Source organism: Ascaphus truei, chromosome 5 (genome assembly GCF_040206685.1).
Source record: "Ascaphus truei isolate aAscTru1 chromosome 5, aAscTru1.hap1, whole genome shotgun sequence".
Classification (NCBI taxonomy): Eukaryota; Metazoa; Chordata; class Amphibia; order Anura; family Ascaphidae; genus Ascaphus; species Ascaphus truei.
Window position 1 is genome coordinate 221,356,438 of NC_134487.1, and position 19,390 is coordinate 221,375,827.

At 43.9% G+C, this 19,390-nt stretch overlaps 1 protein-coding gene across 1 annotated transcript in view; it reads right to left on the minus strand.

The window, feature by feature from the left end:
* Positions 1-19,390, minus strand: part of DOCK2 (dedicator of cytokinesis 2) — a 1,423,644-nt gene that overhangs the window by 382,494 nt on the left and 1,021,760 nt on the right. The window contains exon 30 of the mRNA XM_075599153.1: positions 9,184-9,262. Coding sequence (XP_075455268.1) covers positions 9,184-9,262 — 79 coding nt within the window. The remainder of the gene's footprint in view (positions 1-9,183; positions 9,263-19,390) is intronic.

Here is a 19,390-nt window from a genome sequence, read left to right on the forward strand (position 1 = left end):
AGAGAGGGATCCCCGTGAATTAGGCCTTCTATAACAGGACACAGAGGATCCTGGAACCCGCCAGAGGGTGTATCATACAGACACTAACCCAGACCTTGGACTGCAGGAAAGAGCCCTTGATAACAGCCTGTACTGGAGACCATCTGGAGGAGTGCAGTGAATAAAAAAAAGGCACAGGCAAGTGTCAATCCCTAACATTATCTATTTTTGAGCCTTTGTTATAAGTATTTATATTACACCATCGGTCTGTGTTCTGTTCTTTTCTCCCTCTCATATACTGAGGAGCAGAGGATCAGAAGTCTACGTGCTGGAGGACTCTACTGTTTTCTACTTTAATATGAACAGGACTCAAAACAGGAACAAGCAGAAACAGATTAGGGCAGAGGGAGTCTGGACATATAAAACAAAAGGCAAGGGAGGAACAGGAACTATAAGGGCAGAAGACAGGAGCAACAAGAGGAGACAGACAAAGGAACCTCAGAGCAGACAGAAACCAGCAGCACACCCGGTGGACAGAGAAAGGAACTATGGCTAGTAGCAGGATGTCTAGGAGACCCTGACAGCATGTATGTCATGAATCCCATACTGTGTACTATAGTATTTGTATTTCCTCTCTTCTCTCTATGAAGTGGAAGAAATACATAAGATAATATAATATTGGTAGTGTAGGACCTACTGAAATGGGTTTACTGTGACATGGTATCCAGGCTTAAAATATTTTGGTCAATGTTTTGAACTAAATTACCCATATTTATGAGAAAGAATATTAATAAAATATATAGTAATGGTTAGATATCACTTTGATTTGTAATCCATCTTGTGTGTGATTGATTTTGTAAAGACAGGTGCTTCACAGGTTATTTCTGCTGGTAAAGAATGTGGCCTGTTTCAAATATAGATTTTCAGTAGATAATATTACAGGGATGTTGAGAATATATCTGACGCCAGTAAGTGACTTGGATTTATTTTTCAGACCGTTGTTATGGGCTATCTATGACTGAATTCGCTCATAAGCTGTCACTGTTGGATAAAGGTTTAGCTCTATATGAAAAAGGAAGAGGCGTGATTTAATGTCACGTAGATCAAGCATGTGATACCATATTCAGTCATAATAATATAGAATAGCATACATAATCAGTTTTCTATGGATAAAAGATGAGCACAATTGTAAATCAGGACAGAAAGTTAAATACCAGGAGAGGAATCCAACAAGAAAGAACATTTCAAGCTTAGAAAGGAACAGATAACATACATCTTTGAAAAGCATATTTGATGTGAACTACCATATATCTGCTATATGTAAGTAATAACTTCAGACAATAAAAGTATTATTATGTGCTCAACCGAATGCGGAATTATTATATCTAGGAAAGATATGATGTATTAAGGACATTCAACAGTAATGTACTTAATGATTTGTCAAATTGGATGTAGCCTTGGGGCCTTTTTGTCTTTTGTTATATACATTAGGTCACAAACCCAGTAGCACTCCAAATAACACACATACACACACACACACACACACATATATATAATGTAGTTACACTCCTAACGCTGCTTAAAACCTATGGCAAGCAAATTGAGTTTGTACTGTCATATGTAACTGCAGCTAGCCATATCCATACTGATGAAGCAGTTGCTGGAGTATACAGATGCAGCGGACGTTATTCGAAAATTTCACAGAGCCGTTTTCATGTGCTCTGCTGCATTCCACGTGGTATTTACGCCGCGAATCACACCAGGCACACCTGTGTTTACCGCGGTAGATTTTTTTGAATTTCATGGATTCTGATTTCTTTGGGTGCAATCCTTCGCGTATCCGTGGCAGAAATAAATGAATTGTAATGTGTACAGTACTGTGCTACTGTGTCAATTTGCAGGTGTTTAAAAACCAGAACACTAAAATGCAATTTTCTGCACTCAATAAAAACACGCGTCTCAAGGCGGTACGGTTGGAAGAAATCACGCTCCATGACATGGGTATTCCGAGGTATACAACGCGTGAAATGTTCGAATAACGGCCGCTGCATCTGTATTCTGTGTGTAAATTGTGTACTGCAAGTTGATTTGCAGTGATGAAGATGATGCAAAATGCCAAAGCATAGATAAAAAGTTCAGCCTTTCCCTCTCTCAAAACAACCACATGAATCTAGAAAGGGATCCATTTTATCTGCAGAGATTAACAGGAGTGTGTTTATTCTGAATACAATCTAGTGCAGTGTGATAAAATCTTTTTTTTTTTTTGGTTAAGGAGCTTTATAATTATAATATACTGACTTGTGTTGCTCAGTTGCCTCTTAACCAAAAGTGCATTCACAAACTAATGAAGTATGCGCACTGCAGCTATGAGTTCCTTTATTTGGACATAAAGGTTATTGATATAGGAGGTACTGTTTACAATATATTATAAATATATTATAAATATTGAGTGACTCCTGAGTAAATGTAGTTGTAAGGAATCGGGGAACATGCCCTCTGCGGCGTGTTCCCTCTTACCTGCTGCATCACGCCTCCCCGCCCTGGTTACAGAGCGCGCGCGCACTCGCAGCTCTTCACACTGTGCCATGGAGCTTGGCTCCACCCCCCGGTCGCGTTGCGCGTCTGTCACGCACACGCACGTGACGTCGTGCATCACTCCCCAGCTGCGTGGCAAGTACTCCTAATTGGCCACTTGTCTCCTGCAGCCTATCCATGCCTCCGTAGAGGCCGTGCCTCCGCTCCGTCCCCTGCCTCGTTGGTTCCTGTTTACTTTAAAGGACTTTCACTTTCACTTCTGCCTTGCTGAGCATAACCTGTGTAGCCTTGTGTTCCTGCATTTGCTGTGCCTTGCCACTGTGTTTCTCTCTGTTGCTTTTTCATGTACCGACCCGGCTAGACTATAGGACCCTCGCTGGATAAAGACGCCGGCTTGACTATTGGACCCTCTCTGGAAAACAACCTCGGCTTGCCCCAGGCTACCTGCACCTGCACCTCTCCAACCCCTGACCACGGCTTCACGGACACCGACGATCCCACTGGCTCCGCCCCCGGACTCCGGCAAGTATCTGAACTAACCCGATTTCTCCAACCCAGACCCGGCTACGCTGACTATCCACTCTCCAGGGGTGCCTCCGCTGGTGTGGGTGCGCATTCTTGTACTTTCCCACCTCAGTACCGGGGTCCCGCCTTGTTCGTGGTGAGAGCAAGCGTTACAGTAGTGACCATTAGTCCAAGAGATCGAATACTGAAGAAGAGAGATTAAAGGGCTGAATCAAAATGTGCCGAAAATAGTTAGATGGGCTGCTATGGCACATTTAGAACCTGCTTCTTAGAGCTTTAAATGTATGCATGACAAGACATTTTTTTTTTAATTTATAAACTGCATTGTGTCAAATGTACGTGTATGCCCAGGCTCGAAATTACCTACTAGGTACAAGGGAAAATTGCCGGTGGGCCCACAAGGTCAAGAATTGCTAAGACTCCCAATGTAGAGTAAGCTATGGAAACCAGCCAAAACCACAATGACAGTATGGGACCTAATCAGAAAGCTCTGACAAGTCACCTCTCGCCACGTTTTCACCAAAAAAGCGTACTGCTATTCATTAAACTCCGATAAGTCGGTGATAAGAGATCTTTTCGCGTTGTTATTTTTTTTTTTTAGCGCGTAAAACAATTTGCCAAGCGCGGCAAAAATACACTTTTCACCATGTTTTCAAACTCATGCTTTTCTAGTAGCCCCGAATAGCTTCTCGGAGCTATTCGCCAGTCTAGAATGGAGATTTCCTCTTCAAATCGCCTCGCCACAAAAAGTTGGCAAGAAGGTGGGGAGAAGCAGCGAGACGGCACTTAGGAAATAAAATGCATTTTTCCTGCATCGGATTGATGCCGGGAGACTCCGGAGCTGATATCCATTAATATGAGCACCGGAGACCCCCAGCATGAATCAGATGCATTTACAGCCCATTTCATTACCTTAGCGGCTAACCGCTAAGGCAATGAAGGGATTAACCACTAGTGCTTATTGTGGGTAGCAGGGGTGGGTGAAGGTGGTATTTGTCCCTTGGTGGGTGTTTAGGCCTTGTGGGGGGATTGCGGGTGGACTTGACACCTTCATTACCTTAGTGGTTAATATCGCTAACGTAATGAAGGGGTTAACCCCTACCGCTAGCCACCCTAAACATACATGGGTGGTTAGGCCTCCTGGGTGGGTAGTGGGGCAGGGTGGGTTAAAAATTACTATACTGGTTATTAATCGCTAAAGGGATTAAGGGGTTAGGGGACATTAGATTATATTTTGCTATGTATTCTTTCTGGCAACAGAGGACGGGGCCCTGCAGTATGCTGACAAGGACACCCTTCACATTGGCAGGGGTAAGTAGAATGGTTTTTATTTACTTTATTTATGCTGGCTGGCTAATGTTGTGTTTAATAATGGCCAAATAATCTATTATCCATATCTGGATAATAGTTATTTTGCCCATTACTGTACTGTAAGTGTTTGTTGGGGGTGGGAAGTGTATTTATTGAAATGTAGGCCATGTTTTTATTTTTTAAATACAGGAATGGTACCGCAGGCCAGCGGGGACCATCCGGGGACCCCAAGACACATACAGGGACCACCCGAGGACCCCCGGATGCTCACGAGGACTGTGGTATTAAGCCTGTGGTATTAATCCTGTGTGTAAAAAAATAAAAAATGGTTTTATGTGGGGACACAGGGGGTGGGTTGTGTTTTCGTGTTTATTAGATATTGTCATGTTTATTGGGGGCCTATGAGGTGGGTAGTAGGGCTGTTGTGTGTATTTATGTTTATTGTGGGTTAAGTCCACCCGCAACCCCCCCCCCCCCCCGCAAGGCCAATACACACATCAAGGGCAAAATACCACCTTCACCCACCCCTGCTAACCACAATAAGCATGGCACTGGTGTTTAACCCCTTCATAGCCTTAGCTGAAATCCACTAAGGTAATGAAGCTGCTTTCATGTAATTTGTATTAAATAGTGTGTGGGAGCTGGGGGTCTCCCACTTTGATTTCAGCCTCAGGGACCCCCTGCTTCCCGAGTTACAGTCCATGGTATTTTAATCACCCAGTTAAGTCACGCGGACCCTTTAAAATTGATGGCCTGTAACTCGGGAAGCAGGAGGTCCCTGAGCTGAACCACTTTGATTTCAAACTCAGGAACCCCCTGATTCCCGAGTATGGGGCATCGGGTGCCAGTACCGCCGCCAGTTTTAAATGGTCCGTGTGACATAATCGGGTGATTAAAATACCAGGGACTGTAACTCGGGAAGCAGGGGGTCCCTGAGGCTGAAATCAAAGCGGTTCAGCTCAGGAGACCCCCTGCTCCCACACACTATTAATAAAAATTACATTAAAGCAGCTTCATTACCTGCTTAGCGGATAACCGCTATTGTAACAAATTTTTAAATTGTTTAAATTTGTGTTTTAATACTAGTGTAGATGAGCAGCGGGTCTCTGGAGCAGAACCACATTTATTTGAGGTCCGGGAACCCCCTGCTTCCAGAGATACAGACCCCATTATGGGGTTCCGGTATCTCTTATGCTTTGGATTCCCACGGTTACGTGATGCGGGACATTTAAAAAATATATTGTTTATTTAAATGCACAAGATTATGATTTTTGAACAGCAGCATCTCAACAGATCATCCATTATCTATTATCCGCTCCCATGTTATTAAAAAAAATAAACTATTTTGGATAGTCAAATGTTAAGACTGAAATGGGAACAATATTTAAGGAAATCTTTGGCAGACTAGATGTACTGTACAGTGTTTGAGTGGGGGAAAAAAACAAAAGATATAATACTAACAGTAACTGACATTTTTTACGGTCACAGGTTAGTAAAAGCCCAAGGAAAAGCAATCCGATATGGTTTTCAAAGACAGTGACAGGTATTGTAAAGGTTAAAAAAAACAGCATTTAAGAAATATAGGCAGGCATACTGTAGAAGGAAGATCGAGAACTACAGTATATCAGATTAGACAAAGGCAGGAAAATAACTTGAAAGTCATTATTTCTGCTGATGTAAAAGTAGACAAGCAATGTAACAAAGCAATAATGAAAGCCGGCACGTTGCTAGGTTGTACAGGGAGAGATACTGTATTAGCAGCAGATAGAAAAAGATGCAGTAATGATGCCACTTTGTAGATCATTGATGAGACCTCACCAATAGTACTGTGTTCAGTTCTGGAGATCATATCTCCAGAAGAACATTTGTAAATTAGAAATTGTGCCAACAAGGGCTACTACAATGGTGCATGGTCTACAGGTGTATCAGGAAAGACTAAAGGATGTACATTTTAGAGGAGAGAAGGAAGAAGAGGTACTGTATATCATAGAAACTTTCAATTACATAAACGGTATCAACAAAGTATAGGAGGAAAGCATACAGTATTTACGAAAAAGAGAAATGTGAGGCAGTGCTACTTCAGGGAAGCGATAGAAGATTCGTGGAATAGCCTACAGTAAGATAATTAAAACATACTTAGGATACACATAAAGCTATCCCAAATATATACAAAAGCCAAGGATCAAACAGGGTCTGTAGTTTTACAGCAGATAGGAAATGGGCAGACTAGGTAAGCCATAAGTGGTTTTTATCTGCCATCAAATTCTATCTTTCTATGAAAGGATGACTCTTGGCTAAATGTACAAGGATCACACATCCTCAAATCAGATATCTTTAAAATCAGCTAAATATTTACACTGTACATATTTATTTTACAAGGGTGTAATTGCTCTTGGTCTTATAAAAGAGAGAGAAAAATCCTCATACTGTATTGTGAAATACTCAACTCTAAGGCAAATATTCACCCAGTTTTGCTGCTGGAATACTAACAACAACAACAGTTAAATGTCTTCTACTTACTGTACATCAATATTAGGTGTATTCTTTTTTATTTGGACTAACAATTGATATTTTAGAACAAGCTTTTGAGTGGTAATATCTTCCTGAGGTCGAGCAATAATGATTTACACAAAGATTGCATAATAACACAGATGTCAAATCCAAGATAACAGTCTAAGGTTGAGTCCCCACTGGCGCTGACCGTACTCATGCTTGAGAGTGGTGACTTCACCAACTCTTCAAGCATGAGCGTTCTGCTGTCCTGCTCTAATTTTAGAGCAGGAGCGGGGGGTGTGGCTATGAAGGGAGAAGGCGTGTCATTGGCTAGAGTGTGTGTGTGTGTGTGTGTAATAAAACAATAAAACTCTTTGTAACACTGGAGCCTGTGCTTCCACCTTGCTCTGCTCCCCCCCTCTCTCCACTCAGCCCCCCGCTTCAACCTCTCTCTGCTCAGCCCCCCGCTTCTACCTCTCTGCTCAGCACCCCGCTTCCACCTCTCTCTGCTCAGCCCCCCGCTTCCACCTCTCTCTGCTCAGCCCCCCGCCCCCCCGCTTCCACCTCTCTCTGCTCAGCCCCCCGTTTCCACCTCTCTCTGCTCAGACTATACTGCCTCTCTATCAACATTGGCCATGTGACCCTGCTCTGCGCTCGAAAGACTCTTTCCCTTGTCTCCCTAAGCACCAAACTTGGGAGAGCGTGCGTGCATGAGCGCGGGCGCGCCACGTGAGCACGGACGGGAGGATCAAGAGTCAAACAGGTAAGACTCAGCCTAAGGCAGATGTGGTAGAGAAGGAATTGCAGAGGGAATAGTAAATAAACAGAGAGGGCAATAAATGGATGAAAGGGATTGTGAGAAATGTGTTGGGTATGTAAGACCAAGGAGGAGGACTTCTGGTGGGTGTGGGTGGTTAAAATGTAAGCTCCCCTGCAGCTCTTCTTATTACTGCTGCCATTATCTGTGTTTAGACTTTGTTGTATACATTTTTGAATTGCATTATAGTCAGTTGATTAGTTACATATTTAAAAGTCTTGTGCCTTTATAACCTCATAACCCTATACTGTACATATGCATTATTACGTGACCAGTTTTGCCACCGCAATACCTATAATTTGCCCCCTAAAATCTCACAGTTTTCAATGGCTTGTCTTGCTAAATTTGTTGCAGATTTTGTGCATCACCATTTCACCATTTTCCAAGTTCCAGTTGGTAGACTTTGATAAGTAACCCCTTTCCTAATTAATCCTTTAATTGAACAGTGTTAATGGCATTTTTGTTTCTGTTAGAAAAATGGGGGCACAAACCCTCATCAGATTTGTCAAAAAAAAGTACAGGCATGTAAGTAATGCAGTTTTAGCAAGCTCCAAACCCAAATCCACTATATTGAATATATATTTGTGTCAATTTGAGTGCTTCTGGGATAGTGACCTACTGTAACGCATACAACAAAAGACAAAAAAGCCCCAATGCTACCTCCAATATGACAAATTATTTAGTACATTATTATGTATTTTATCTATATTCTTTCTTAATTATTATGGGCCATTTAGTTCAATACTTTGGCCAAAACATTTTAAGCCTGTGACTACGTCAAGGTAAACCCATTTCAGCACACGTAGCCACTGGGACAATTAATAGATTTAATGGCTAGTGTTTTTATTTTATAGTAATGCATATTATGTATGCTTTTGGATGGGCAAAAGCGATATTAGTCATATTTGTAGTGTAGGACCTGCCGAGATGGGTTTACCTTGATGTGGTCACAGGCTTAAAATGTTTTCGTTTTGGTCAAAGAATTAAACTAAATGGCTGAAACTGAAAGTCAGGGGTGTGCAAACTGGGGGGCGCGCAAGACTTTTTTTGGGGGGGGGTGGGGGCGAGGCTCACTTCCCAGGCTTCAGTCCACTTCAGTCCACGTGTCTCCATAGCAATGCGGCATCAAATGATGCTGCGGGGTCATGTGACGTGACATGACACTACGGCATCATTTGAGGTAAGGGGGGGGCGCGACACAGGGGAGAGAGCAGGCAGGGGGCGCAGCGCAGGATGTTAGCGCACCCCTGCTGTAAGTAATGTGTCTGTTATGAAGTTGTCTCCTCCACTTTTGAAGCTAGGGACTTTGACAGACTAAGCATGTAATTCCATATACACCAGAGGGGCTGTTTGGGCCATTTTTGGATGAAAAGCCCCATAGATTTCAACAGGGATTTTCAGTGCTTTGCTTATTGCTAATTATTTTTAGATTAACATTACAAATCTAGTTCATTTTCTAAGGGCAGGATATCAAAGTAAAAACTAAAAGCAAAAACAAAAAAAAATTGAAAAAAGTACTTTACCTGTACTTCAAAATTCCTATTTTCAAGAAACTTCTGGTTCATGGTTTCAGCAAACTTGTTGATAGCTCGCAAGAATACCCTACATGGAATAAAATAAAATATATAACAATATTAAATATTAAAAGCATATATAATATATGTACAATATCAGAATAATATAAGAGGGTTGACGCAATTCATTTTCATGTTCAAGTACACTATAATGATAGCATAACTAAGGAATAGACAGGGATTCTCAAAAGAGGATTCAAGAAAAGATCAGTTCTATTCATTAGGTATTCTTTTTTTTCTGGAAAGGGCAGTGTCATTTTAGCTGTAGAGAGGGTTTGACCACTTGAAATACAGTATGACAAATACCCTCTTTACTTGACTTTACAAACAACTGGAGGCTCTCATAGTAGTAGGGTTTAAGATACTTCTCCCAAAGTAATGCAATCTTGTTAATGCACAAAAAAAGCTTGAGATGTAGTAGACCTGGTGAAAAATACTAATTATATAATTTGTTTCTTTGAGGAGGTAAGTAGGAATTTAGACCAGGGTAATACAGTTGATGTGGTCTACTTAGATTTTGCAAAGGCTTTTGATACGGTTTCACACAAGAGGTTGGTGTACAAAATAAAGAAAATTGGACTCAGTAATAATATATGCACCTGGATTGAAAACTGGTTAAAGGACAGACAACAGAGGGTTGTCATAAATGGAACTTTTTCAGATTGGGCTAAAGTCGTGATTGGAGTACCTCAGGGACCGGTACTGGGACCCCTGCTTTTAAACTAGTTTATTAATGACCTTGAGGTTGGCATCGAGAGCAAAGTCTCCATCTTTGCTGATGATACTAAATTGTGTAAGGTAGTAGAATCAGAACAGGATGTAATTTCTCTTCAGAAGGACTTGGAGAGACTGGAAACGTTGGCAGGTAAATGGCAGATGAGGTTTAATACAGATAAATGTAAAGTTATGCATTTGGGATGCAAGAATAAAAAGGCGAATTACAAATTAAATGGGGATAAATTGGGGGAATCCTTGATGGAGAAGGATTTAGGAGTGCTTGTAGACAGCAGGCTTAGCAATAGTGCCCAAAGTCATGCAGTAGCTGCAAAGGCAAACACGATCTTATCTTGCATCAAACGGGCAATGGATGGAAGGGAAGTAAACATAATTATGCCCCTTTACAAAGCATTAGTAAGAACACACTGTCATGGGAGAGGGGGTTTGGCCTGGTATTAAAGGGGTTACACCCCATTTGGCCAACCCCTGCTCTCACATGGGAAGCAAGGGGTTAACTGGACTGTGGTCCAGTAATGTGTTTTTACCTTGCTTCAGCATCCAACTGTTTATTCCCCTGTAAAAATGTATTGTTCTCATCCCAGTGTTTGCACCAACATATACACTGGGGTTGATGCGGGAGGGAAGGGGTTAATGTTAATTCAGTGATTATAGCCCTTTGTTCCCTTTTCCCGCCTTTTCAGGCTCCAGTTTGCAGCCTTCCATAGGTCGCCATTGCAGCTCCATGCATTCCAATGGCAGATTTGGCAGTTTTGGACCTGTTTCCAGCGACAACCAGCAAGCAGGTGGCGTCCGAGAGGAGGAGCGGCGGTTTCCCATTGTCAGTCAATGGGACCATTGACTTCAATTGGGATTCCTCGACGCCGACCTCCAGGAACAGGTTCGCAGCCATCCAAACCGCAGACCGCAAGAGCGGAAACCTTTTCTAAAAGAGAGCTTTGATCACTGTTAGTTCAAGTTCATCGACAAGTGGCATGGGAAACTTAGGTTCTAGGGCACCCAGAAATAAAATTCTTTTTGCCCCTAGCCCCTAGGGCCCGGGAATGAGGGACCCCCGTAAAGGGTCGTACTCATGAACCAGGGTCGCGCCATTGACTTCAATGGCGGAGCGGAGGTCCCATTGAATCTAATGGCGGCGCTCGCCCATGCATTTCCAATGGCGGTGCCGGCCATTGATTCCAATGGGAGAAAACCGCGTGGCGTTAAATCGGCTAAGTCCGAACCTGTAAAAAGGGTAAGTCCATATCTCCGGTTCTGGAAGGACCAGAGGGCTGGGATTTGGGTCGCATGTAGCCACGGTTCTGGTATAAAGGCATGACCATTTCCAGCCCTCTCCGAACAACCAGACGGAGTATGGACAAATGTAAAGATTGGTGATTTTCCCCATAGCCGTCAATGGCGGCGTTTCCCCATTGAAAGGCTATGGCGGAATTTCCCCATTGAAAGCCTATGGCGGCGGAACCCATTAACTTCAACGGCGGAGTTGCTCCATTGAACGCCTATGGTGGCGGAGCCCGTTGATTTCAATGGGGAAAGAGTGAAAAGCAGAGATTCAATTTTAAAGGGAAGAATCCTGTATTTAAAAAGTGTTTTAACCTGCATATGGGTATCTCCGGTTCTGGGGGTCGCAGAGGGCTGAGATTTGGCCACAATGGAGAGTCACTTCCGGCAGGAAGAACTGGCAAGAATCAGCCCACTGGGCCCAACAGAAACAATTATTTTGATATATGAAGTTATTAAACTATGAATTGTATTTTGGGTCTGGTAGGAAAACTCAGAGCCCATCTGCTATGTTAATGTTCCGGATGGCTGACAAATGGGCGAACATATAACTCATGATCAAAGACTCCCCACACCCTGCTTGTATAAGCAAGCACAACAAAGGGCAGGACATGGGGACTTGAGATTAAGTGTGGTAATTTACACCTTAGACAAAGGGCATCCTGGGCCAAGCTAGACTTCAAGGCGCCAAGTTAGTGGGAGGGGGACTGAGGAAATAAGCCCCGTGTTTAGAATATTACCCACCCAGTGAGTGGCTGTTAAGGTGCCCCTCAGGTGAGGTGGCAAGGAGAGATTGGGTGCAGGTAATTGTTCTCCAATAGCCTACACTCAATAGTAAGGTATAGACTGGAGATTGCATATAAACCGGTGTCCAGCCTATCCTCAGTTGTCTTCGTGTCTTTTTGTGATGTCTACATCTGAACCTGTATTATGGAAGAAATTGCCAATCCTGTATCCTGATTGCTTTCTTGTCCAAACCCCTAAGTAAGTGTATATTTTGCCTGTTATTTGTATATCATGTGTGTTCACCTTTTTCAAGGAATAAATGATATTTTATCATATCTAAGCCATGTTCAGTTCAACCCAGGTACTTTTGGTGTATAATACAGCCTCTCATAAGTTACCGTGACACACACCTTGAATATGGAGTACAATTCTGGGCACCACTCCTTAGAAAATACATTATGGAACTAGAGAGTGCAGAGAAGAGCCACCAAATTAATAAAGGGGATGGACAATCTAACTTATGAGGAGAGGCTAGCTAAATTAGATTTCTTTACATTAGAAAAGAGACGTCTAAGAGGGGATATGATAACTATATACAAATATATTCGGGGACAATACAAGGAGCTTTCAAACAAAATATTCATCCCACGGGCAGTACAAAGGACTAGGGGCCATCCCTTAAGGTTGGAGGAAAGGAGATTTCACCAGCAACAAAGGAAACGGTTCTTTACAGTAAGGGCAGTTAAAATGTGGAATTCATTTCCGATGGAGACTGTGATGACAGATACAATAGATTTGTTCAAAAAAAGGTTGGACATCTTTTTAGATAGAAAAGGTATACAGGGATATACCAAATAAGTATACAGGGGAAGGATGTTGATCTAGGGATTAATCCGATTTGCCAATTCTTGGAGTCAGGAAGGAATTTATTTTTCCCCTTATGAGATATCATTTGATGACATGACTCTGGGGGGTTTTGTTTGCCTTCCTCTGGATCAATACGGAGGTAAGATATAGGATAAAGTATCTGTTGTCTAAATTTAGCATAGGTTGAACTTGATGGACGTACGTCTTTTTCAACCTCATCTACTATGTAACTATGTAACTATATTAAAAACATCTTTTTTTCCCTACTTTTTGTTGTATCAGCCACTTGGCTCTTAGTAAACTTTGTGCAGCCCCAGAGAGGACCAATGTAATGAGTAATATAATGCTTGTTACAAAAATCAGGGCAGTATAACTCGTTTAAAAAGAATTTTCAAGCTCATACTTTGGTGAATACTATCACCAAAATATCTGACAACAGGTATACCTTGAAGTTCTTGCTGAATTACAATATCAGGGATTAACTTGAATTGTAGACAAGCAGCTCTCAGTCACCAGCAGTTCTGGATTCATAGAACAGATACATTACCAGAGCACAGCTATCTCCCACAATTCAAAGCAAAATGGGAACCCATACAATATGGGTCACAGGTATTGCAATGGATGCAGTGCATTACATCCTTCCCCACCTTTTAAATGTTTAACTGAAATACTGTATAGCGTTGGCTGGTCCAACTATCTCTCTACCTTCCCTGTCATGTAAGTTCTAGTAAGACACAGACAGTGAAAGGCTGTCCTATTGAGTTTTCCCCTCCTCATGCTGACTTTCTGAGTAGCCTAGCCATAATTTCCCAGATAGGGAGAGGGAACATGTGCTACAAATGGAGGCGCTGCGCACTTAATTGTTTTCCAATGCTGCTGAGATGAGCAGTGGCAGGTCAGACTTTAGAGACTTTTGCACTGGCAGTGTTGGTAATTAAAGAGGCCATGCCGTGCCCCTGATGCTACTCCAGGGACCCCGGGCACTCAATTCATGTCAAGGAAGGGGGAGTCTCTCCTCGAGGCGTCACCGGGGAGGGGGCTGCCTAAGCCCTTACCAAAGAGTCTTTGTTGGGGCACACCCCGAGGGTATGGCACCGGGAAGCATGGGTACCCAGCATCGTAGTCCAAGACAGGGACAGGACAACCCTCACCACGCACCGTGAGGAACCCTGTACACATAGACTGTGCAAGTTGGGGCGCACCCTGAGGTGTCATCGAGGAGCACGGTACCCTTCATCCTTCTTTGAACATGGGCCAGGGGCTTTACAACGTACTGTGAGGACCGTTGGGTACCAATACACATAGACTGTGTTTATGGGATGGGATCTTGCAGGCTCTGGGGCAACCCGTGCACCAAGCACGACATACTGTGTTTCTGGGGGCGCAACCTGTGGGAAAATTATCCCGGGAGCATGTTACCCCACATCACTGTTCTACAAGGGACGGACCTCTCACAGCATACCGTGAGGGACCTTGTGCACCTTCGAGGCGGGCCCCTGACGCATCAACGGGGACCCTGTGTACTTGAATTTTAGCTCTATTGCAGTGCTCCCGAAATGGAGTGTGCAGACGAGTCAAGATGGCGCTCCCGTCAAAAAGTGGGACCACGTGGGTTGCGAGAAGCAAGCAATCCTTTTTCTGCAAAAAAATCTGAAAATTTGCAACCTGTTCGGCGGCAAAGTGTAGCCACATTGTTACTGTCTCACTCGGGACTCATCCCACTCCAGCCTTGTTTCGCCTAGGGGAGGAGCAATGCCTTGTACCAACCAGGACTTTATTTCCAAACCTTGGGTGGAGTTTGCCACACCATGTAGCTTCATGTCTGCGGAGCTGTGGACAAGCTGCCTGCTAGTCCTTTGCTTTTCCACCATGCTTATTCTATCTACCTCATCATGTCACAGTTGGATCTCATGAACTACTGTATTCCCTACCAGGAGGTTTTCTGCTGGCTACAGTCTATGGGAGACAGCTCCTTCGTTGAGTGTTCCCTCACTGCAGAATACCTGGGGGAGAGGTCAGTACGATGGCACGATGCCAAAGTTATGCGACACAATACCTGTGGCCTGCCAATCCCGTGCCCCTGCAGAGGTGATACTGCCAAGTGATCGAACTGTTATGCCCGCTGGTATGGCCCCTGCCTACCACAATCCACCTCTACTCCTGACAGATTCCGGTCAGGCCCTACTATCCTGGGAGGTAGCCCGAGGAAATGTATATCTGTCTGGGCCTCCTATGGGTCTGTGTACCCTAATACCTGGACACCAACGTTCCACCGTTCAAGTAGCTGAGATGACCCCAGCGGTACCGATGCCAACGGTTCCAGGACTGGAACCAGGGTCAGCTCATCAGCGGGTGAGTTTACTGCCCCGGGGTGTTGGATGCCTCCTTTGTAGTGCCGGAGCAGGCCTGCTTTGTGCCGATTACCGCCAAGGGGTGCTGGACGTCCCGACACCGTGGCCCGGAGGATGTGTCCTTACCGACATCTTTGTCCGATGGAGAAGATGGTCCCGAGAAGCAGTGGAGTCACGAGGTCACAACGTCCGTCTTAAAGACCGTGGTGCTGCCAGAGGTCCGGAAGAGCCCCATACCAGAGGAGGACGTCAGAGCTGGCCAAGACACCACTGTTACGGAAAAGAACCATCCGATGACATCTCCTACCTGCACTTGGGTGAGACGACATCACTTTCTACTCAACAGGAGTCCGTTGCGGCCTTGCTGGTGGAGGAATCTAGCGGAGCCCTGTTTTCTGTGCCGTGGGGGTGAGGTACGTCTGGTGCAACTGAAAGCGACGTCACTGCCGGTGCTGTGCATGGGCTTGCCTAAAGCTCTCACGAGCTTGGATCTTCCCGATGACATCATAAAGATGTCTTCCCCCAACCCGGGGAAGAAGCCGGCGTGGATTGTTTCAGAAGATCCGTGTACCGTCCCCTTGAGGTCATGGCCAACTTACCGGTACAAATCATGAACAGGTCATGGACATTAATAGGCCCAACTCACCAAAGCCAGTTGTCCCTGTCCGTCACCAGCCCATGTCCCTATCCCAACACCATCCGCTAGAGGTAAAGGGAAGGCCAATCCTGAACGACACAAACAGGATCTTCCTGGGCCCCTACCCTTGATCCCTAACCCTAGTATCTCTGCCCCTGATGTTGCTACTTTTGTACTAAGTTCCCTTGCGAGAAGTTATCTACAGGTATGTCCATGGACTTGGGAGACTGGGACTTTGCGGGGAAGGATGGGTGGTGTGACAGAGTCATAGACTCTGTATACATTAGTAGGAGGTGGCAGTATGCCTGTTTTCCAGTATGCGAGGAGTTAACCCCACTGATTAGGCAGTCCACAGGTGATCTTAATTAAGTAAGCTTACCTGCTTTTAAAAGAGGAAGAGGAAATGTCTCTGGGGTAGCAATCTCTCTCAGACACTGAGAGAGGACATAGGAGAGCTGACAGACGACACAGGCTGCTCATATTTATGCTGTCCAGATGGGAATAAAGCTTCCGGGTAAGGAGCCAAGTGGTGTTACCGAGTATTGTTAGTCTGGTCTAGTTTAGCTAGCCAGCCAGGTAGATGACTGAAGACTGAACTTTTGTTTAGTTAGTTTCCCTAACGGGGATAGGCTTTTGGTTTACGTTTTGTTATACTTAAAGGGACAGAGAACACATTGTTTTGTTGTATTTTTGGATAAATAAAACCACCAGCATATTATTTCTCCGGAAGAATTGGGTTGCCTCCTCACTAACCATGGTCATCCTACAACAGTGGTCATCTGGCAACGTGACGATCAAAGGGAAGCGCAAACATGTGGAAACAAAAGATATAACTGATGGTGCAATATTGTCATATAACAAGTAGGTGGTCTTCTTAAGGTCTAGGAATATTATACTCACAAATGTGAGGATGATTCAGTGTACATAAAGGTATCTTTAAGTAGTTCTCTTCGATCAGGAAGGATTAACTTCAACCGTGATGTAAAGGTAAGTTCCGTAAATGGTTAAACACAGAGAACCAAACATAGTGCGATCTGAATAAAAACTGTATTATAATGGTAATAGTATTACAATACACTCACATGATGTATGCTATATAAAAGCATTTAGATACACAATCGATCTCGCCTCCGGTGTCTTTAGGCTTTTAGCTTCCCTTCTCCGTAGCGTGCGTCTCACGACTGCGTTCCAGCAGATGCAGATGTGACGTCAGCTAGGTTGGGGAGTTCCGGTTGGCGAAGTGGCTGTGACTCACTTTCACTCTACGCGTTTCACCCTTCTTGGTTTCTTCAGAAAGGGTGAAACGCGTAGAGTGAAGGTGATTCACAGCCACTTAGCCAACCGGAACTCCCCCAACCTAGCTGACGTCACATCCGCATCTGCTGGAACGCAGTCGTGAGACGCACGCTGAGGAGAAGGGAAGCTAAAAGCCTAAAGACACCGGAGGCGAGATCGATTGTGTATCTAAATGCTTTTATATAGCATACATCATGTGAGTGAATTGTAATACTATTACCATTATAATACAGTTTTTATTCAGATCGCACTATGTTTGGTTCTCTGTGTTTAACCATTTAAGGAACTTACCTTTACATCACGGTTGAAGTTAATCCTTCCTGATCGAAGAGAACTACTTAAAGATACCTTTATGTACACTGAATCATCCTCACATTTGTGAGTATAATATTCCTAGACCTTAAGAAGACCACCTACCTGTTATATGACAATATTGCACCATCAGTTATATCTTTTGTTTCCACATGTTTGCGCTTCCCTTTGATCGTCACGTCGCCATATTCACTTGGGATTGAGAGAGCAATCCTGCACTGGGTTACAGCAGCATCCAAAGGATTTTTTTGTATCACCTTATTTACTTAATATTGGGTTTTATATGTTAATACTGAGTTAACATGTGTTTTTAATTAGAAGTAGAGCGCCATTATTAGTATAAATTTCTTTGCACAGTGGTCATCTGGGTCTGAAGGTGAACTATCTTATGCTTGCCGCATTCCTGTGAATAGGTATCCCAGGTTGTTTACGTCATTTAGGGACTCATCCCTATCCCAGAAATCTGCTACTTCTGGTGTGTCCTCCCAGATGAACACCAGGTCCAGAAGTCCGCATGAGTCCAGGAAACCCCTTAAATGGTGGGACCCCATGTTTGTGTGTTATGCCCCTAGTCTTAATAGAACGAGACTGCTATTAGTAAATAGTTCTATTGTGGATCACTGGTGGGAGGAAGGTCAACTATCCCAGGAAGAGATAGCAAAAGCCCTCCGCAATAGGATGGGTGAAATACATTTGGGAGTAAGAACCCCCAAGGGTCCATCCATATTTTACCAGGAGATTGAGTTAATTGAGCCTCAGTTCTGGGTATTACCTGGTCAAGGACATGGCCATAAAATCCAAAGATTAAGTAGAGCTGACTGAGCGATCTGTAATAGGTACCATCAATCCCACGGGTATACTTTCCCGTATGTACCTGAGCACATAATGGATGAAATAGATAAACACCAACATGAGTGGTTGAGGTTAGAAGTCATTGAGAATATTAAAGCCAAAACGAGTGAGGACAGTTTTATTAAAGATGACAAGATTCGCTCGGTAATGGAAGAATGGTTTGTGGGCACATGTATTTTCAAAGACAGCGTAGAGGTTAGACAGTGCAATGGTCCTCCTAAGGCATATTATATCTGGACAAAGTTATTCGATGGGAGGGTAGTCAAGGAGCCAGACCCAAAACATTATAAGTGATGGTTTTTCTTGTATCTCCCTGTTGGGAGAATAAGTTATCTAGTTATAATCGCTGTCATCAGTGGATGATACGGTTGGTAATTTGTGTACAGTATGAGGTTATTTGTACATTTGCTATAACCTGTATTTGTTTGCAGAAACCAGGTGGATGGATGGTAACCACAATTAGATCCAAGTGAGGATGTTGGATATTTCTCCTAGGGGAGAGTATAGCAGTGGTGGTCAAGCTATCTCTCTACCTTCCATGTCATGTAATTTCTAGTAAGATACAGACAGTGACAGGCTGTCCTATGGGGTTTTCCCCCACTTAATGCTGACTTCCTGAGTGGCTGGAGTGGTGGTGCATATACTGGGCCCTCCCTCTTTGAGCTACAGGAATGAAGTGCCTAAATTATAGAATGAAGTTCAGCTCCTTGGGGGTGGGTCCTTCAGTTACTGATTGGAGTTTGAGACTATCCCTTCATGGGGTAGGAGCTCCTCATCTCCTCCTGGCTGGGAGTGAGACATGTGCTCAGTCCCTCATGGGCTGAAGCATAAATCAACCTCAGAGGGCCTTACCATTACCTACAGGCCAGTACCATCCAGAAGCCAGGGATTATCTTATCAACTGGAGCATATACGCTGTAACAACACCAGCAGTGGCTCCATTATACTTCTGGCTCTGCGGCAGTCTGTGTGAAGGGAGGTATTAAAAGTAAGGACTGTCATAGCGGGGACCCCTTCAGACTTGCTGACGCCCCCTATGTCTGGAGGCACTGGCACCAAGAAGGAAAGAACCAGGAGGATCCCTAAAAGTCTGCCTTGT